The sequence below is a fragment of the Rhea americana genome, unplaced genomic scaffold, assembly GCF_003343005.1.
Source record: "Rhea americana isolate MKP2758 unplaced genomic scaffold, rheAme1 scaffold_32, whole genome shotgun sequence".
Classification (NCBI taxonomy): domain Eukaryota; kingdom Metazoa; phylum Chordata; class Aves; order Rheiformes; family Rheidae; genus Rhea; species Rhea americana.
Genome location: NW_028186446.1, coordinates 373693 through 396277, shown reverse-complemented (window position 1 = coordinate 396277; position 22585 = coordinate 373693). Strand labels below are relative to the sequence as shown.

Below are 22585 nucleotides of genomic sequence, written 5' to 3'. Positions count from 1 at the left end.
GAGTAGCCAGCAGTGAGGCAGGCTATAGGCAGCTGACAAGAAGGCTTAGGGATAGACAGTGTCTTGGGGAGAAAGTAAATGTGAGTCAGTCTTCCCAGTCTTTCTTTGAAATARTGAAAACAAAACAGTTTTTAGAATCACAAATCAAAATAGGCTTCAGGAAGAATATAAGTGAAACTTACTGTTAGGGCACCACTAGAAAATTGCCATTTCCACATTTAAGGGAAACTCTAAATCCTTTCGACATACTCTTTCTCTACAATTCAATTCCAGACTATATTCAAAATTATTTTATATTAAATCCTAYGGCTTTACCCTCTAATATATTTGACAGAATCTTTTATGAGGAACGCTACTTGGATACTTGAAAAAAACATCACCTGTTTCAGCAGATGCAGGAAGGAAGTGAAAGGTTATTTCCCTCTTCACCTCTCTCTTCTCTGCTTCCCCTCCCCTCCATCATAAACAGTTGTTTCATTCTAGTCATTCAGCTTCTGGATGTGATCATGAACTGCCTCAAAACTTCTGCCTTGCAGAGACAAAACCCCGCTACACAGACCAACATTCAAAAAATGTTCATCCTGCAATTTAAAAAATCTGAGTGCATTTAACAGATTATGTTGATAGTCTCTCATCCTTTCAAATGTTTCATGAATTTTGCTTGCTTACTTTTTTCTTTCTTCTTCTTCTTCTTCTTTTTTTTTTTTTTTTTAATAATCTGTATGTACTTTCCTTCCTGATAGCATTACTCAATCTCACAGTCATTCACAAAAAAGTTACTATTGTGTTTCCTAATGAGAGCCAGGAAACTGAGCCACAAAGATGTGAGATGGACCAAAGGCTGACTGGTTACAAAGACAAGACCAGTTCCCATTTTTCCAGATTTCCAATTCAATGTCACAGTTGATAGGTCTCACCATTTCTCAGTCTCTGGGTGAAATCAAATTCTCTCAAACTAGATTTAGCATAAAATATTTAATATTTGCAAAATGTCACATTTACAATATTTTTGATACAGAAGTGGAACACAATGCTATTCAAGTATATATACCCAGTCACATTGTTTAATATAACTCATTATCTTCTCTGCTTTTAGACAGAAAAAGAAAATAGGTTTCTGTACACAAGGACCTTAATATGACACAATAAATGCTGTAAACTTCAGACAAAAAAAGCCATCTAGGACATCAAAATTACATGTTACCTACCAAATTTTTGGTCAAACCTCCATGCTGGAACATGTGCATTGTGCTTCAAGTTGCTGTTTGTTGGCAGAGGCACTGTTACGTAGATGGGGCCATTCACGGGGACTGGAGTCCCATCACTGTTGAGAAGATGAACACTGACTGCAGTGACAGGGGTGAGGTCATACCTAGTGCTGTTACCTGCCAAGAAAATTGAAGAATATTATGACTACATATTTTACCAACGCTTAAGACACAGCCATGTGGTTCAATATCACAGTATTGGACCGTTATATTTCTCAAGGGAAGGTGATATTAATCTTCCCTATCTCACAAGATTAACCATAACCAAGCTGTACACACGTCTGCATTTTTCACTTAACCTTGGAAAATTCTAAAGACAAGAAAAAGGCATTATAAAAAGGTCCTGCGTATATTTTCTCACCTTCACTCATCTTTTACTTAATATACACAAGTATCACAACGACATACACAGCAAAACTCTTACAATCCTTTATTTGTGTGAGTATACGTTATAACCAGCTCACACCCAACTATGCAGTGGCACTGCAAAGGATAGTTCCATGTGTAAGAATGCGGAGTATTCGTCCTTTGGCCTTTCCCTGAAATAAACCAAGCTAAATGGATTAGTATGATATCCAACCTTTTTTCAATCTATGTAAGGTAATAATCATCATTCTTTACATTTAAACTGCATGCTAATGGACATTACTTCTTGACAACAATATGATTTACAAAAATATTACAACCTTTCAACCATTTAACCAAATGACAGAGAAGAAAAAAGGAAGGTGTATTTACAAGGAAAAAAAAAAAGCTTTAGGTATTGTTTAAAACCAAGATGATCTGAAGAGCAAAGCAATAGGTATTGAGCTCTAAATTGAAGAGACTGAGCTTTCAGTTTCGCAAGGGGTTTGAGCTCACACTGATCCATACCGCTGCTAACAGGAGCCATCCTGGGGTGTTCGCTGTGCCAGCAGTGGTGGCTTGGCAGCTGCTAATCCTGCTGTGGGGCTCATCTTCCTCTGCACACAGGGAAAGGCAGAGGTGTGTACAGCTGGTGCAGAGAGGCTTACCATCCCTTCTGTAATCCTATTGCCTTACACCAGCGTAAACTGCCTGTAAAGCACCTTCCCACCCAACAGTGGTATGTCCACCTGCTAAAATTAAGGCACTGAAAACAGGCAGTATTTCGGTGCCAGTGTTTGATGCATGACTACGCTCAAGGCAACAGGAAAGTATGAACTTTATGATGTCTCCTAACAGTGACCAAGTGTCAAGGAATGGCCTTTATTAAATTCCACGTCTCTAAGTGACGGTCTGCTCACCAAAGTTAAGATATAATCAGGAATAGGAGGGAGACAAAGCTCCTAAAAATTTTAAACACACACAGCATTTGTAAGAGGTGCCAAACTGAAGACACTATAAATAATCACAAGTAATTCTGCATAATGCCTCCTATAGCATCGGCTCTGACCCACATCCTTCCCAGATGTCAAGGAGACCGTCACTGTACCGAAGCCAACAGTCCGAGGGGGGCTGAAAGCACAGACGCTGGGCGCACACTGTTTGCTTTGATCCACTATGAACTGTGGGGCAGAAGCACATCTTCCACAGGGATGAAAGTGCTGAGAAGTTAGGTTCTCTGAAGATGGCCATATAAAAAAGCCCCAGAGGTGACAGGAAAAAAAAAGTTTGGAAATTCAGCTAGGGCGTAGGGGAAGGTTGCCTTTCTTCTCAGGTGTTTATACTATCATCAGCTTCAATGGTGCAAGGCATCATCCCCATGCAGCTTTAGAATATAAAGCAGAGAGAACGAGGAACGAGTTGGTTCCTTTATTTGTGACTGTCCACAGCCTCTCCCATACACCTCTAATTTCTGTCAGACTGATACTTGTCCCTAACTCACTAGACTTAGACCACCAGTTAATTTCACATCAACCACCATGCAAGTGCAAAACAGAACTAGCTTTCAATCTCCACTGATCTGAACTATATTAAAATTTCTGACCTATTACAGTCAGGCCACACATGCCATTACTAATCTTCTAAACCATCTATTCTGCACCTGAAACTCTAAATTTAGTGATGACAGGTATCACAGCACTGCAAGAATTCTGTCAAGTGCATTCAACATTGAAGTGTGAGAAGATTACGAAAATTTTTTGGAAAGGCGCTCTATTTGAGTGGGGCTACACTGAGTAGTAATTATGTTTATGATAACTCAAGTAAACAGCATTTAACTTAAAATGACAACATACATTGCCAATGTTAGCACAAAATAAAATACCAAACAATCTTCCCTTAGGCTGATGTCAGAGAAATAAATTCCTGTTGCTAAATTATATCATAACCTAGTCAGGTTTTGGCACACACCAATTCAAAAGATACAACATAAATGTTTCTAGAATCTAAAATTAATATCTAAAATGAAATTATGTTTTATATTTTAGTTGATTATTTTTAGAGATTTAAAGTTTTAAATTTTGCTTTCATTAGTGTCTTGGTAAGACATGATATCTACCCTGTATCTGTAAATATACGTTTTCAGCCYGCAAAAAAGTATCTCGATGGTGAAACATCATTTGCATCTTTTTTACTTAAGGAGCACTGAGACTTCACTCAGTTCTGAGCTATGTAAGTTACATTAGAAGATAAAGAAATTTCTGAAATCCACTGMCCTGTGGCAAGAAGAAAAATCTTTTAGTCTGCCACATTGTATGGTAGATAAATGATCACTAAAGATAACTTTTCTCCTTTCTGTTGTGAAGGTAATTTAAAATCAATGCTTATGAGACTCTCAGATGCTATAAAAATGGTAAGCTCATGCACAGAGTAAATGGGAGTTGACTTCAATAAATGTCAGCTTTCATTTATTGCTTGCCATTTTTGACATCTGGTGACCTGTAAAAAGCTCTAGAAAAATCAGGAGAAAATTCACTGTAACTTAGACTTGACTCTTTGTAAAGAAGCAAACAGCCTACAAAACCATCAGGAATAACGATTATTAGCGAGCTTAGTCCATTACTGCAGACTACAGAAGTTTTGTTTAGTTTGGTTAAAAGGATAAGATTCTGTAAAACCATCCTAATGCTCACTAGYTGGCTGTTAATACAAACAATAAGCTAACATTAGATGAGCTTATCATTATTGCTGCTAAATGCTTTGAATTTTTATGTTTGGTACAGGCTGATTCATGCACTTAAATTTCACTGCTCCATATTACTATTTCAACACCCAGTTTGGATTATATGAAAACTCATTTCTTCAAGTCAAAGAAAATACATTTTAGTTAAAACAACTGTAAAGTCACCCTGGATAAATACTAGCCACAAAAATGAGAATATTTAAACAAATGGGAGGATCTGCTCCAAAAGTCTACAGAATTGTAAATAAATAGAAGACTAGCTGAAAAAAAGGGGGGGCATTCACAATCTACATCTTCCCATGCAAATTAATGCTACTTTACTTAAGSATTCTAAAAATTGTACATAGTATTTTTCCTCTTTTCTTGAGAATGGAAATATTTAAAAATCTCCAGCAGGTAGTGATCTCATTTTTTCCCCCTTCACAAAGTTTTTCAGGTGAAATCTTTGCCAAGTCACTTAGAGATGTAGAAAATGGGGAAGTCTATCCAAGTTTAGGAATTTAGTGTTTCCACACCAGGACAAACTTCTACTTAAAACAGATGACATTACATCCATATATAGTGCAYATATGAATACACTATATTCATACACTATATTATACTGTGCAGAATACTACAGTATTCAGAAAAAAGGCTCGTTCTCAGCCTTAAACTCCATTTCTTTTTGGGTTGTTTCAGTCTTTTGTGTCAATAAAGGTCAAATCCAGCACTCCTCTGCTCAAATAGGAAAGCTCCCATCACAGTCTGCACATACCAGCATACAGAAGATCAGGAAATCAGGTGCTCTGATTTGTAGGAAGCTGGGAGGTAAAACAGGAGGGAGACGAAGTGCTGATTGTGTAACTCACAGGAGACATGATCATTTAAAATTCTGGCAAGATCTATTTTGACTAATTAAATGCAAGAGAAGGAAGTTGGGTTGCAGAGCACTGAGGAAGAGATTGGGAGAGAGGAATCTTCCCCCGCCTCCCCGCTATCAACAGTTTGTTCAGTGGGTTTGCAGTTAAAAGGAGAGGAGATGAGGAAGCAGATGGAGAGAAGAGTGAGATCAAGTATGTTCTTTTCTTTTAGAAAGATAAGAGATCTTACATCATGTTTGAGTACAGGCAGCCACAGCAAAGTGAAGGCTGAAGATGAGAATGGGGAAATGACAAATGAAGAGATAGGATGAGATGTGCTCGCCGAAGCAGACAGAAGGGCCAGAGTAAGGTAGCAGATACATTTCTTCTTGTAACAGAAAAGAGAAAGGTAAATTTATTTTGCTGGTTTTATCCGAGGAAAAAAATGGTAAGCTCGCTCACATGCTCTTTACACACACGCCCTAATATTCAGCATCACCAAATCAACACATCAGAGATAAATGCACCCTGAGAAACAGCAGGGAGGGCCTCCAAGGGTCTTTCAGCTTGCTCTCTGGCTTCAAAGCAGACTCAGCTACGCCTGTGCCAGCCTGCCAGGAGAYTGTCTAACTCCATCCAGCATCCTCAAGCAATCAGTCCTGGAGCTCAAACTATCCTTACCATTAGCAAGGTTTTGCTGATCGCTAATCCGAATTTTTCTGGCTGCACTGCAAGCCCACTGCTTTCTTCCTATCCCAGTACAAACACAGAAAACACATTATTCTTCTCCTCTCTGCAGCAGCATTTTGAAGACTGTTATGCCCAATTCCTCTATTTTTCCCTAGCATACACAACACTAATTATTTCAATCAAGAATAAATGAGAAAYAGAAGAAGAGTAACAGAAATTGGCAGTCATAAACACATATTAAGGCTTTGAGTTCAATACTGGTGTTTCTATTACAAATTTTTGTTTTCCCCTCTTTGGTGCTAAAAGAACTTGTGCATATTGGCCAAAGCTTGATCCAAAAGTACAATGCATTTAACAAAGCCATTGAAACAACTCTGTTGTAGAACAGAGTAGAATAAAAGAGTACTAAATCCTTACTACATGGGCATTTTATTTATTTTTAGAAAAAAAATGAACAACAACTTTATGGCATTCTGAAGTTTAAACTCTCTTTTATTCCTTCACATGAATCTTTGGTTATGAGTGGAACATAGAACAAGTACAAAATAACACATTTGGAGACTCAGTTCTAAACTGCAGGTGTAACAAACTTTCCTATTCTCCCAACGCCAAGAAGTCTTCAACTTTGCTATTCAATGGCAGCTTTAAAAGGATGGAGGATCTTGCCCTCTGTGCCTACTAAAACACTGATATCTATAATTAAGATTATCAGCAGTAGAACCGGATGATGCGAATACCACAAGAATTTTGTTAAGCTGAGTTAAGAGCTGGATCCTCGGACCAGTATGAAATCAGAACAATAACAAAATTAGTGCGTTACCTGTTCCATTTCCATCTAATCCCTGCAAATAAGGAAAACTGTCCACTTCCCAGGGTGAACTGGCTGCTGTTAGATACGCTGTCAAATCACTGTAGCTAGTGTTCTCTGGTAATTTCACAGATCTTCTCTGAAAGTGAACTTGTGGCTGAGTCCGTGCCCCTAAAAAAATTAAAAGTGACTTTATATCCAGGGAGGATAGAATATTTAGGAGTGCATTTGCAGTTTTTTCATTATAAATTAAAATAGCTTGAGATGGAGAGAGATATCAGAAAGCTACTGCAAAACTGGAGGAAATAAAATTTTTTAGTATTTATTTTGCAACTGCTATTATTTTTCCACAAGTATCATAGAGTAAAATTTTTAAGGCATCTAGTATCGTATGTTYATGTTATTCCCAGGATCACTTCAAAATTCATTACAACCTTCTTTTAATGAATACGACAGAAACTAGAAATGAATTCAGAGGTAATTTATGTAAAAGCTTAAAAAAAGTATGCAGTTCAACATTATTGTTTAAATTTTATTTCCTTTGGAATAACAGTATATTTTAAACTCTTTAAAGTGATCTTTGAAGAGACTAAAACTCTACGTGTAGTCTAAATTAACTTGTGTAATTTTCCACTTTTAAAAAAWTTTTATTTATTTTTACAAAGCCCTGGCCATGTTACCATCTCTATCACCGAGATAGCACTCAGTAAAAACATCACACAAAAAGATTCACTTGTCAAAGCTTGGGTGAAAACGGTTTCCATGTTTTCCTACTCAATGAACACATCTTTTAAATAGAGTCAGATTACTTGCTATGTAAGATTTCTCCATTTTCCTCTGTGTTGTATAGTTTTAGCATTTTTTCCAAGATCACTAGACGTTAATTGAAGAATATTTACTGCAACATGTTCTACGACTGTTTCATGTACTATTTCATGTCTCATTTAAATCCCTGGTTTACAAAGTCTACAGTATTTTTCAATGGATCCTCACCATTAATACAATTTAGCAACACACAGCAAGATTCCATCTGCAAGTTTGTGTGTACAACATGCAAATTAAATTTCAAATCAAAAGCTATTGTATTCTCCAGAGTTCATTTTGAATACTTGCAGAACGCTCCCCGCACAGCACAAAATGAAGAGGCAAGCAGGTTTTTTTCTTAATTCATACTTGACTATGTGGTTCAAAGATGTCAGCTCAAAACAATTTTGCTTCTTTTCCTCTATTAGTCTGACACAGTAGCTTTATGTTACACGCAACTTCACTGACAAAAAGAATTCAAGAGCTTGACTCACAACTGCTAAATTTTACAACTACCGATGTCATTAACCAGGAGAGTGGAATCTTTTGAATTATCTTCTCGCAAGAGTTATAATCATGAGAAAACATGAAATTCCACACAACAAATTTTGTATCAGCCATAATAATTGCTATGTGGGCAAATAAGTATCTCCAAAGAACTGATCATTAACTGTTTAGCTGTCATTTCTTTAGTAACTTGGCAAGAAAAGGCTTTTCCTTTTTAATTTCTGAAACACTGAAGTATTTACATCAGGATCTCAAAACTAGCAGTATCCCTAAATGCTGAAGATAGTCATCAAACAATTTATCAATGAAACAATGTCTCTCTTTTTTCTTGAAACAAGAAATCTCTCTTAGCCAATTGCTAGGCTTAAATGGAAAACAACATAAAAGAGACTAAATAAATTGACTGCAGTGAACTCAGGGGAAGACTTATCTCCCTGGTGCTTTGCAACATCGTAATAGTTTGCTGTACCTCCGGGACAGATCTGTTCAAGCATTCAGGAGTCTCTGCCTGCACTGCTGTGTGGGTTCATATGTTCCATATGGACAAGCATCCACAGTAACAAAAAAAAAATAAAATAAAATAAAAAGGAAACAAAAAAAAAACACAACAAAGAAACCAGTATTAGGATTATCACCAACAGTTCAATGTAAAATTGTAGGATTTTCACCTGTCTAAAGATCTGACTAAGATGAATTATTCAAGCTGCCAAGAACTGGTATTGTATTTCTGAAGACTGAAGTAATTAAGAATTAGAAACAAAACTGTTGTTGAGCCTGTTTAACATAGTAATTTATTGGGAGGCTCTGGAGCTTCCTTTTAGAAAAAAGCGGTTATTTTGTAGCACCTGGGAGAGCCATGAGCTGCCAAATTATAAATTCTTAGGGAGGCTCTGAATGCAAGCTTCAATTTCTTGGATGCTGCAGACAATACACTCTTATGGCTAAGCCCCAGAGTTGACTGGGAACTAGCACAGCAATAAGCTAGGATGCACATTTTAAGGTATTAGCTATTCAGAAACAACTCCCTATATAAAAAGGAAGTTTCCGATCATTTGTTATAACAAAACTGCATATATAAAGCAGCCCATACAATAAGTTGGTCTGCAGAATAACTAGTTAGTTCAGATGCTTCATTACCAAGAGCAAACTCCTTCAACCAGAGATGTCCTGAGGAACCTAGGTTCTTTGTCAGTGGCCAAATCCTGGACCTCAGGAAAGTCACTTAACCTCTCCACAAACCAGGAATAAAAATATTTGCCTATCATTGCCTGGCAGATGCTTAATTCATTAGCATGGGTATAAAATCTGGGCATCAAAGTGAATGCATCCCTAGTGAAGACTGTACAAGGGAATCAGTCTTTACACCAGCAAAGCCGCTTTCCTCCCAGGCACCCTGCTTTGCTGCCACACACTGCCCTCTCTCTCCCTTCAGCTATATCCCCTTCTTCCCACAAGGGATATCCACACAAATTAACCTCAGCTCTCTAAAGAAATGCCCCTTTCCTCCTCTCCTCATTGCATTGCTGGTGGTGGGAAAACTCAATAGTGAGAAAGTTGCCTGCAATCTGTCATGGGCTATGACTCTCCTCTCGGCTCCTCAGCCAGATCTCTCCAAACCCCAGAAGTGTCTTGAAGGGCAGAAGATTGGGAGCTATTAGCGAGAGGCTTGTGAGAGAGGCATCCACCAATGCTCTCACCACCCTGCTAGAAGATCATCAGTGCACTGCTTTAGCAGAGGTCACTGAGCGTTTTAGTACTTATCCTTGGGAGCAGCTTTGCTGTGGGAAGTGGAAGCAGTAAAAAGGAGAGAAAGATTTGTGCTGACTAGAGTCTTACAAGAGAGTATTTTTCAACAAGTCAACACTTACCACGAGGAAGCTATAATAATCTTATTATTGCTTTTATTACTCAAGAAACCTTGTTTTGACTTTWAACATCAAAATAAAACCCAAATACATTCAAGTGTAAAACTGGCAGGCGAGTCCTCTCTCCACTTGGCAGGTGGTACGACGGCAAGGACTTCTCGGCAGTGTTTACAYCTTCTTTAAGCAACCTCCTGCCAGCAAACCAACCGTGATTCGACTGCTGCCATTTCTAGTTTGCTGATGCACACCTGGAGATGTAACCATCTCAGGAGTGCCTCTGAGCAGACACTGCAGGCATGCCATGTCGAGCCACACTGTTGTCTGAGCCTCAGTCTATGCTAAGTAACATCTCCAATATAATCAACCTATGCTCTAATTCCTCATACGTAAGAGCCAGGGAGAGGATACCCTTACAGTTCCCACCCTTTGAACACTGAAGTTGAGCTTGTCACTCTGCCGGTATTACATAACCTGAATGGCTCAGTGGCTGGCAAGCTCCATCCCTCGCAATTACTGTCAGAATACAGCAGTGGATTGTAATCCCATCACAAAAATGAAGTTGGCTGCATCGACTCAAACTTCTCAATTGCATAATAAGTTGCTTGCTTGATTAGTTATTCAAAGGCAACTGGTAACTTACTGTACTAGACAGGCCTTTCTTTTCCTCTGATTGGTGCTTTAAACACCAGTGTTCCCAGTCTGTTCCTAGTATAATGAGTTCTGTTCTGTTCTCATTTTTGCACTAGGGTAACTCCTGATCATCTCTTTTGAAGCAGCTCAAAGTTACTGGAAAATAAATTGGAAGAGTAACAGAGAGAAAAACTAGGTCACAAGAATTCTGAATCAGGATTAGAGAGGTTCCATTCAAAGGCAGGTACAATGTCTAGGCTGTCTTTCATTTAGGTTTMATCGTGAGAGAATTCCTAGGAAAAGGAGCGTGGATTGGTCCTATAGAATAGCCTTTGCTATGCAAGAACAAGAGTTCAAATAAACTCCAACTCTTAAAATAATTTGGGTAACACCTTCTTCCCTTTTCTTCCTTTTCTGCTATGMCAGCATGGAGTCAGAATATGTTATATTACTCCAATTTAAAAATATCGGGCACATCCTGAAGAAAATCACTGAAGGGAGCAAAACTATGGGGAATACATTCATGAGTGCCAATTAGTTGTTAAATGTCCCTCTAGCCCTTTAACATCCCCTGTTTTTTGAAGAAAGGAAGCTACAAAAAAGAAAAAATTTTTCTTTTTCAGTAAATTGCATAATATAAGCATATTTGAGTAAGAATATTTAATACAGCATGACAGCAAAATACTGTTGGTAAACAATGTTTCATGTTTTGTCTACTGGAATCCCTTGTGGTTTAACATACTCCATAGTCCATAAATTTACCCCATTAGATAATGTCAGCTCTCAAACTGCAGAATATACGTACCACAGCTGTGTTGTTATGTAGCTCCTTCTGAGTGTTCCAGCAGCTACATAATTTGTGTAGTGCTTTTTCAGCTTCAGTCATATCTAGTGCTCTCATTAATGAAAAGCCTGTTGTGTCTAGATGGTTTCTAACCATAATAAAAGATGTTATTCTATTCCCTCAGATAAAACAAGATTATCTTAAAGTATTATTGAAAGTAGTAGTCCCCTGTTTATTAACTGTCTGCTRGAGTTCAGAATGATGGTATTCATACTGCATGTGAAAAACTAATACACAGTTTATGGATAATAAGAATGCTAACAGGAAGGAAGGCCCCTTGTTTCAGGTCATCGAGGTATCTTTAAAAACATCTGTTCTTTTATCAAGAGACTTACCTCAGTATATCAGATCAATTGGACTAAGTATCGCTCAGATCCCTATTAGAGGAACCTTTTAATCTTCTACTGTGCAATTCAGGAAACACACATTTTTCATCTGTCCGATACTGATGTTGCTTTTACTTCTGTGTTTGGCCTTATGAAAAGGTGCTCCAACCTTTATTCTGCTAATACAGCGGGTTTCATAGTATGTAGGTTTGCAGGCAATCTGCTAAGGGGTCTACAGGAAGTAATTAAGTACATTTACATATGCTATCCAGCAAAGTGTATATGAGAAATTTTTAATGCACCTATGCTTTTATATTTCTAAGGCATTCACAGTAGGAAGTAAGATAATTTAAAACTACAGAAAATTCTTAGAGAATAACAACATCAGAAAATGTTTACTGGAAGGATGGTTAGATAAGGCTAGATGAAGAAATAACTAACAGATAATGAAAGAAATTTAATTTCTTGCTTTCAGCCGCCACACTAAAGTTCAAATTTGTTTATTCCTAAGTAACTAAAATTCCCTAGTCACAGTCATTATAGAAGAATTTTGGTATTAATCAATTCAGTAAAACCATCCCACAGAGGAGAGGCCTGGCCCTACATCCCTCAGTGAACTCATAGGAGTTTCTCAGGAAAATCTGGTGTCTCCAATTGCACAGCGTTCAGAAAGAACCAGGTTGTCAGGTTTTTCTTTAAGTGTCATTTAAATTTCAATTCCAACTTTCACAAATCACCATACCTTGAAATCCTGAGACTATCTGGACTACATCATCATAGACCATTAGAGTAGCTGAGCGTTCAGGAAGAAGGCCAAGACTCAGTGAAGAGAACACTGTAGAAGAGAAGTGGTTTAAGTGCGATATATTTGAATTCTTACAAAAATAACCCAATAAYAAGGGAACTTATTTTCGTCTATTATTCTTTCAAAAATAGGCAATCCAAACTATTAAAAACATACTGTATACATGAGAGAAATAAAACACATTTTCTAAACCAAATAATTTGCTATTTCTATTGACCTAAACAATATACTCCACATTTTGAGTCCTGACAAAGTCATGCATTTGAATTTGAAGTATAGAAGAGTGCAATGAAAAGCAGAGTTTTGGGTTACGGTTCCCAGCTCCACAAATGACTTGTCATTACATAAAGATGACTGAAATACTGACCCTGTTAGTATTTCAGTAAGTCTGACTGATTTTTGGGGGGGCRGGGGGTGGAAAAAAAATACTTCTTACCTCAGGAAGACTCTAAGGAAGTTTAATTTTTAAGAACTCAGAGATACTTATAGAATCATACAGAAATGCAAAGTATGATGAATATGTCTGAATAATTTGCTTTAAAACGCAGCATGTCTTTACCAAGTCACCACCTACACTACAGAAGTTCTATATATAGCAGAACTAGTATCATTCTACCACCGGTAAGAAAGGGGACAGACAAATAGTATTTGCTGCAAGAAATCTGTTTCCAAGGGCCTCCTCTGCCCTTGGACATCGACACTCCATAGAGGRTGGATGTCAGAGGGTGTTCATGTATGTATGCACACGTTTGGAGAGGGAAAAAATATGACACAATTTCATGTCAAGTATTTTAGACTCAGAAGGCCAGAAACACATACAGCACTAGACACTGAGCACAACCGACTTGTGCACTCATGGAAACACCGAGAAGTAGATCTGCCTCTACTCCCTACATGGCTTTCAGAGATAGAAGGAGAGGAAGAAAATAACGTAGACTAATCCTTTTCGATGAATGGGCAGGACTCCACATCTGCATGTGGAAAGTAGTCATTTCATTTTAAGTGACCACAAACTGAGGAACACTTTTCCAGACCTGACTAATTAAAGAATAGCACAAGCTCTTCTGATTTTCTGGAGCTTTATAAATTTCTTCTGAATTAATATATATTATTTGATCCAAGAGACCACATAGATGATAGAAACAAATTGGGAGACTGTTTGCTATTTTTGTTATAAAAATCTATTCACTTTTTAAAGATCAAAAATTCTAGTGTTTATGAGAAATACGGGATAAAGCAGAAGATAGGAGCAATATACTGGTAAGAATCATGACTTAAACTATTGTCTTAAAACCATGTAAGCACATCAAAAAAAATCAAAAAAAAGTTAYTGTAATTACAGCTAAGAATTTTCTTTTGAACATTATGCATCTGAAAAAAACGTACACATCAATCAACATAAGAAAGAATGGCTAGTGTAAGGAGCATTAAGGTAGCAAAATCTGTTTGTTTTTACTCCAATAATTTAATTTGTATAAAGAAAGCTAATATAATTTAGATACTCTAGGGGGCTCAATACAATAAACCATGCCAACATCATCTTCTGAATGTGCCAGGCCGTAATGCACAGATAACCTCTAAACTTCCCTTGGGCTTTTTCGTACAATCATTTCTCAGCATGACAAACACAGAAAGCCATTTTTTTTAGGCTAGAGGGATCACTGTGATGATCTASTCTAGTCTTACTCCTGCTCAAAATTGGCCTTCCCTGAATTAATCACTACTTCAGATTCAGTAATTGTGCTTAAACTAGAAACCATGTTGTGAGGAAAAAAAAACAAAAACCAAAAAACCCCCTACCAAGTCTGCTTTTAAAAGCGTCCAGTGGTAAAGAATACAACATAACATTTGAGTGTTCCGTAACTAATTATGATGGCAGTTAAAACTGTGTGCCTTTTTATCCATAAAAATTTACTGAGGTTTGATTTCCAGTCACTTAATTTTTTTTTTCATGTTAGTCCACTTGACAGAACCAGTCTCTCTTACCCATTTCCTGTTTGCATTACAGGTACTGATGGACTATGATCAAGTTACCCCATGATTTCCTCTCTGATGAGCAAAATAAATGAAGYACTTCAAACACCGTATTCTCCAATCTTTTAATCACTTTTGAGATACCCTCTAAAACCCCTGAGGTTTTGACATTCTTCTTGAATTGTGGATCCAGAATTGGACGTAGATTTCCAGAAGTGCCTGTGCTACTGACAAGTGCTGAGATATAAAACTCTGTATTTCTCAGAATTTCCTTTACTTTTTTCTTATTTCATAGCTAAGGATCAGATTATTCTTCCTTTCTGCAGTGCTGCTTCAGGATCTTATTTTCAACTGTTCATCTACCATGAGTCATGTGTCTTCCACAGAGTCACTGCTTCCCAAACGAGCTCTCCTCTCCCAGAAATACGAGTATGCTCTGCTCCCAGAACTGTACTTCACCAGAGTGAAAACTGTCTGCCTGTTTGCTACCTTATCAGCCAGTCTGAACTGGGTTGCCTTGAGACCCTCTCTTCATTGCTCAGCAATCTCCCAAGATTCCTCTTAGTTGCGGACTAACAGTTGTAATTTTTTCTTCCAAATTATTGGCCAGAAAACAAAACTTCTATAYGTAGCCAAAAATTATAATGAGCATGTCTTTCACCATGAACACATCAACAACTCAAGTGATGTTAAACTAATGAACTGTTAATAAGTGGAATTGGGATTCTCCTGATAAATAATTTAATGGGAGAAAAAGATCTTATTCTTTTCCTCCTACCATTTTTCATAAAGTAAATAATAATCCTACTGCTTAAGTGGAAAAGACCTGTCATTATTKCAGTTGATTTTAGAAAAGAAAATTTCTGTCCAATTATGAAAACAAAAACCTTGATGCTTGCTCCCTAAAGTCATTACAACAGCATCACAAGTGGCTGCACAGCTTTGCATCCTCAGATTATACTAATGCGCATTTTCTCCAGTGGAATAATCTCCATTCTTTGACAAAGTCTTGTTACAGCACTTTAAACCTTACAGCCCTACAGCTTGCAAACCTACTTCCTGCTTGTAGTTATCATTTCCACACTGAGGTGGTGGAAGGAAACATGTCCATACATCACTCACCATAGCATACAGGTTGGCACATTAACTTAAACCACTGACATGGGTGCAATGCTACTTGGTATGGCCTATCTGTGAGATGACAATTACTACTGCTACAAAATGGCAATTTTGGGAAATTAAAGTTGTGCTCTAAGCATGTGCCCAGACTGTTCACTGCAGAATCAAGATTTAGATATATTGCTTGTTCCCCAACATTCAACTCAGATTAAATCAAAATAAAACAAAACAAAACCAACAAAAAATGTCATTTTCAAAACCTCTAAACAGGAGCACATTTAAATACAAATAGTTCTTGTAAAGTTTTTTAAGCACTATAAACATTGAAACTCTACAATATAGAAAAATAACAGTCTAATTATTTTGGGTCTAAACTACTATGCCATGTCCTTTTTAGGGAGTAATTCAAAGAACAGACCTACTAAATCTGCATGGGATGTATCAAGTTTTAACTTGTTGTTTCTTTAAACAAAGGAAGGACTAAGTTCAAGGTACAGAAAAGATTCCACCCTCAATGAAATCAATGGCAAACTGTCTAGCAATTTCAATGGAGGAAGACTGACAGTGAAAGGAATCTTTATTTTCTGAATTAAGCTCATGTTTCAACTGTGGAAAAAAAAGATTTTGTGGTAACTATGTATACAATTACTGTTCTTTAAACTTCAGTGACTAACCAAAACAGTAATGCCACATTTGATTCCCTTCCCTCAAGATCAGTATTTCAGAAAAAGCAACAAACAAAAAGCAAACCAAACAAAACCCAGATCCATGGAAGAGTAGGTTGCATTCAACAGATCTTGGGCATGAGTAGGAAGATATGAGGCAAAAAATGGCTACTGCATACTCTAATCACATATGATTGTGTCTTAAGGCAGGACCTTAAGTATGATAAGGAAGCTGGCATTTTAACTTATTTAAAAAGAAAATTTGTCAAGGAAATTTCTAAATAGAATCGCAAAATAGGGCTGGAAAGGACCTCTTGTAGGTCACCTGGTTCAACCTCAGCTCAAGCAGAGGCTTCTTCAGCTGAGTTTTGGCAGTCCTGCTTCGCTTTATTTATCTGGGATTCTCCTTGCTGTGATGTGTTTCAATTGCTAATCATTCTTTGTCTCTGTGCTCTTAAACCTTGCCTCCATCTTCTAAATAGCCCTATTAGATACCTGAAGAATATGACAGAATATGGYAGTGAAAATATGGACTAAGTCTGTCTTATCTGAAGCAACTGAATGCAAGTTAAGTAAACAGCATGTTGAAATACCTAAAGTGTAATTCCGGGTTTGGATTTATTAGTATACTTAAAACCTGGCATGGGTTGGCCTGTGCTAATTAGCAATTCTGAGGTGTGTTTACGTGCAGTTTGGGCATAACATGGGCCTGGGACCATTCCTGAACGGCTTGAACAGAATGACTAATTGTGGCTGGGGATTAGAGAAGAGGTAGATGAAAGCTGGCTGGATATGAGCTTCATCTTGTTATAAGGTCTCAGGGTCAGAGAGCCACTCTTGACCTGTTCCATTTAGTACTACACATACAGTCTTCATGACTCAGCTTCCTCTCCTGTATAGCAGGGATAAYGTAATAACTCCTACTTTTCACAGACTTTTGAGGTATTCAGGTAAGAAATTGCATGGAAGTATTATTATTATTATAATATTTGTTTGCCTGTTAATCATGCTAATTATGTTAGAGAGACTCTTTGGAGATGGATAACACAACTGCAGATTAAAATTGACCTATGGGACATGGCAAAGAACTGAAAGCCCAGGACTTTTTGGTAAACATACTTTTTTGGTAAGCATACAGTACAACTGTCATTGCTACACTTGAGAGAGAAATGAGTTAGTGTATCAGAGCTGCTGAGACAGCACACTGGAAAACAGAGTCCCAATAAAGAAAAAGATCTGGAGCAGGTTTGTATTTTCAGTGGAGCTGTAAGAGCACCAACAGTGGTTTGAAAACTGATGTAGCATTGTGTCAGGGACAGCCAGGAGCAACGCGAAACCCTACACAGCCCCGATGTCACAGTTTAACTGAGGAAGAAACCTTGCGTTTTTTGAATTGCACAGACGTTCTTCCTCCCACCCAGGATTGCAACCAAGCATTAAAATACATCATACAAAATTGTGTAACTTCCTTTAGACGCAAAATCTTACCTCAGAACAAAAATAAAGATCTCTTACCAGGCAATCTTACAGGTTTCCATGGTGCAGAATTTGGCACATATGCATGTTTACTAGCAGTCACTATCAGCTGATTGCCCAACTTATACTGAAACTTGAGGAAGGCAGTGCCATCTGCTCCTGAGGTTCCAGATGCAATGGAAATCTGGTTGGTAAAAATCTCAATGAAGGCTTCGGTTACCGGCTGATGTGTGCTGGCATCACTTATGTGGACCTTCAGCGTTACTTCTGTAATGACAAACAATCACAACAGTTACTGTCAGGAAAATTTTTGCCCAAAGTAACACTAAGAACTTGCTAGCACCCCGAAGACCAAAAGACATGGGGCTCGGTTCTTTCTTCTGTCACTTTGGTACCAAGAATTGCCTCTTTTCCTGGCTTATAGTTCTCTGTTTCAAGTGGTTACTCTTTAGAAACACTGCAGGTTCTGTCACAAGGCAGACCACTTGCTCTAGTCCTGAATTACTGTCCTTCAGTTGACTTTAGCTACTCCACCTATTACTCATACACAGCTGGRTAGCATGCTACATGTGGCAGGCAGTGTTGCCTGTGATGTTAATCCCATGGCAGCATCACAACTCTAAATGCACGTGCTACCAAACATTACATATTTATTAGGCACAGAGAGTTCAGCAACTCCTCTCTRAAGTCGTATCCTTGCTGTGCCTCTGCTCCAGCCAGTCTTCTCCCCAGCACACCAGAACAGCAGCAGTGAGGAGAGGGAAAGGTTGGAAGTGGGCTGTGCTCTCTCATCCCTTCCCAGAAACATTTCTCTGTGTGCAGATCTGCTGTGATGAAGGGTGAGTGAGTCCCCGAAAGAAAGTGAGTGGAAGAGTGGGCTGCATTTCAGTACGAGATTTTGAACCCCAGTGGGAGAGACTGGCCCAGAACTGCTACTGTGAGGTCTCTCCTAGGCAATGAAATCCCATAGGAACAGGACCTYGTCCTCCATGCACAGGAAGATCAGGTTGGACACAGAGTGCTCGCAGTGGGGAAACAGTGAGAAAGAAAAACATCCCCCTCCCTCCCTGTTCACCGACCCCTTTTCCAAAAAGCACAAAAGTATTATGGCACCTAGTAATACCTGGTTATCCACACTGAGACAAAGTCAAATGTATCACCCATCCTCATATGCAACTGGTGAGCCCCAGAAGCAAAAAAGTCATTGTCAAGGCAAGTCAAGAGAACTGTACACGCTGTAAASATGCAGCAAGAAGTTAACACAATGGACTACATTTTACTCAAGTAATTTGCCTTTTTTTTCCCCAGAAATTAATTATTTGTTCAAATGTTTCCAGATGTGCAATATTTGCTCACTTCAAGGCACTCCTATGACTAAACCATGCACTGTGTCACAAAACTTTTGTTACATGCAGCTTAGGGGCTTGTGCAAGACAGTCCCTCTGAAAGGCATTCCTCTATAGCTATGATATTTTTTCTGCTCCTACAGTAGTTTCTTTGCCTCATGCTCTAAAGTGGCAGCTCTTGCTTTTCTTCAGTGACTACGACTTATATGCAATGCTGTGTTGAAAGAAACAGCAGCAATGACCCAATGACTCGACCAAACATCTCTGGATATTTTCCCTTTAAAGTCTCCTCATTCTCTTAAATGAATACCTAATGCTTTTCKCTTCTCTCACACTCAAGTCTTTTCTCCTTTTCTTCCCATGACCTTAGGACACTGTTGCTCTTGCGTGAAGTTTCCTATCTCAGCTTACTTCCTTCCCCAAGGCAGCAAGATGGTATTTTGCAAATACCCCTCTTTGTATCAGGGGAATTCAGCCTCAGCCACTAACAAGCAAGATGCTGACGTACCATGTGCAACTCATTTCTTCATRGGCTGCCCAAAAAAGAGAGTGTGACCTCATTTTCATATATATTTAAAAAAYGATACATCAGTTTCTGCAGAACAGTATTGGGGATTAGGTTCTGTTATATTACTACTGTGTATTAGGATTTTAAGAGGTTATTTTGGTATATGYAGGCATTCAACCATTAAGATGTAACATCAAGCAGAATAAGAACTTAATAAAATCTGTTGTGAATTTTAGTAGTAAAATGATACAACTGAGCATTCCGAGAAACACAGCATAAGAACATAAAATTTTTAAAAGATATTATGATCTAATGCAACCCTTCAAATTATTAACACCTCTTTCCTAAGGGCACTTTGGTCAGAAAAATATTGGGCCCTTTTATAAGCACAGACCTTCTGTCTGAATTCTAGGGTACAGCAAATACAAATATCAGACAGTCCTGAACAAAAATCCCATTAGAGAAATTCATCATCATCACAACTCTCACTTTAGARCTTGGCAATGAAGAATGTCAATTTAGAGAGGATCAGCATGAAGTACATTTTAGCCATTAAAGATTCTGGACGTTTTCCCAGTTTTACATTTAGTAGTCAAAGAAAACAACATATATTGAAAAACAGTGTACATAACTACACTCTGGCGCATAYGTATAGAATGCCTCATTTGAAACCTTGCCCTGTTCACCAAATAGCTTCTGAAATCTTGTGCACATGGTAGCCACATTAATCAAGGGAAGAACGCAGATGTATTTATGTATTTACTAACTGTATATGTATTTATAAACATTACAGCAAAAAGCAATACAAGTTTTGTATTTGTATTTTTCAAAAAGTACAGKAACAACTACTTTTAGATCCAAAGCTAGGTAGCTAAGCTGTTAATGCTTTGACTTTTTTCAACTGTCTAGCAAACAGTGTTGAAGAATGCGTGCACCTAACAATATTGGGTCATGCACTAAAAAAAAAGCAAGGAAATAGGACAAGCTGAATACAATTTCAGCAATACGACAGTGTAGCCTGTTCTAAAACAGCCACATGTAACAAGGCCCAAAGAGTTCTACAATATTACAGGCTAATAAAGGAAGAGGATTAGAAACTAAGCAGAAATAGTCATAGAATCACAGAATCAGTAAGGTTGGAAGGGACCTCTGGAGATCATCTAGTCCAACCYCCCTGCTCAGCAGGGTCACCTRCAGCATGKTAGACAGGGTTGCATCCAGGTGGGCCTTGAAGATCTCCAGAGAAGGAGACTCCACAACYTCTCTGGGCAACCTGTGCCAKTGCTCTGTCACTCTCACAGTGAAGAAATTTCCTCTCACRGTCAGGCGGAACTTCCTGTGSTTCAATTTCTGCCCAYTGCCTCTTGTCCTGTCACAYRGGACAACTGAAAAGAGTTTGTCCCCATCCCCTTGACACCCTCCCTTCACGTACTTACACACATTGATAAGATCCCCCCTCAGYCTTCTCTTCCCCAGGSTGAAGAGGCCCAGCTCTCGCAGCCGTTCCTCASAGGGCAGATGCTCCWGCCCTCTGATCATCTTTGTAGCCCTATGCTGGACTCTCTCCAGTAGCTCCACGTCTCTCTTGGACTGGGGAGCCCAGAACTGGACACAGAACTCGAGATGAGGCCTCCCCAGGGCTGAGTAGAGGGGCAGGATCACCTCCCTTGACCCTCTGGCAGCACTCTTCCTAATGTAGCCCAGGAGACCATTGGCCTTCTTGCCCACAAGGGCACATTGCTGGCTCATGGTCAACTTGTCATCCACGAGCATTCCCAGGTCCTTCTCGGCAGAGCTGCTCTCCACAAGGTCAGCCCCCAGCTTGTACTGGTGCCTAGGGTTATTTTTCCCTAGGTGCAGGACTCTGCCCTTGCCCTTGCTGAACCTCAGGAGGTTCCTCTCCACCCAGCTCTCCAGCCTGTCCAGGTCTCTCTGGATGGCAGCACAGCCTACAGCTGTATCAGCCACTCCTCCCAGCTTAGTATCATCAGCAAACTTGCTGAGGAGGCACTCTGTCCCTCATCCAGGTCGTTGATGAAGAAGTTGAACAGGATGGGACCCAGTACTGAGCCSYGGGGKRCGCCACTAGCCACAGGCCTCCAACTAGACTCCACACCACTGATGATGACCCTCTGAGCTCTGCCTTTCAGCCAGTTCAACCTACTTATTATGAACATTTGAAATTCTGGAATGGAGATTACTAAAATTGATCAAGCAATGAAAACTGATTTAAAAAAAAAAGTACACAAATTTATCTGCAGATATAAAGCCCCCCCTCTCTCGGAAGAGAGGTTGGCATGGGTATCTCCAGTAGGACCCTCAATTCGTATTTCCTTCTCCCTACAACTCTGTATATAAAGGCTTCTCTCTTCATTCTTCTCTATTTCTAGTAAGGAAGGACAAAGGTCTCCAAAAGCGTGTTTCCAAACAGGTACAATGAAGGTCATCACCCAAGATTGAAGACCGGCAAACTGCTGTTCCAAGCATGGTGTTGCATACCACAACCCAGGATATTTTCTCCTCCTTTTTTTATGACGTAGATTTTTTTTTCTGAGAAGATAGAGAAAATCCTAGCAGCTTGAACAGCCCTAATTCCTTTTCATGTGTTATCTTCACTGACATATGTGTGAACTGTGTATAACTTGCTTAAACCAGGGTTTTTTCCTATACAACAGCCCCTTTTTCTTATCTAATGCAGCAGTGAAGCCATGAACACTGAGTATTATCACAATAATTTCCACAGCAACAGAATGCTTACAAGCTTTAAACTGGAAAGAAATTGTTGAAGAAAGCTYGCTCTCAAACAGCAAGGGCAGTAAGAACACTATAAGAAGAGAAACTACGAAAATTTAAACTCTACAGTAAATTTCAAAAACGTGATATGCAGGCACTTTCACTTAAAGAACAGGAGAAATAAAGAGGGGGGAAAAGGGAGTAGAATATGAACAAGATCAGTCAGTCTGACCTCAAATTAATAAGTAGGTTTTGGACTGAAATATTAGATATGCTAGAAGAAGTATTAATTA

The 22585-nt window shown here is 38.7% G+C and overlaps 1 protein-coding gene across 1 annotated transcript in view; it reads right to left on the bottom strand.

Moving 5' to 3' along the window:
* Window positions 1-22585, bottom strand: part of FAM171A1 (family with sequence similarity 171 member A1) — a 141921-nt gene that overhangs the window by 17761 nt on the left and 101575 nt on the right. The window contains exons 2-5 of the mRNA XM_085310560.1: window positions 17745-17972; window positions 12409-12501; window positions 6703-6861; window positions 1209-1385 (exon numbers count right to left, since the gene is read on the bottom strand). Coding sequence (XP_085166686.1) covers window positions 1209-1385; window positions 6703-6861; window positions 12409-12501; window positions 17745-17972 — 657 coding nt within the window. The remainder of the gene's footprint in view (window positions 1-1208; window positions 1386-6702; window positions 6862-12408; window positions 12502-17744; window positions 17973-22585) is intronic.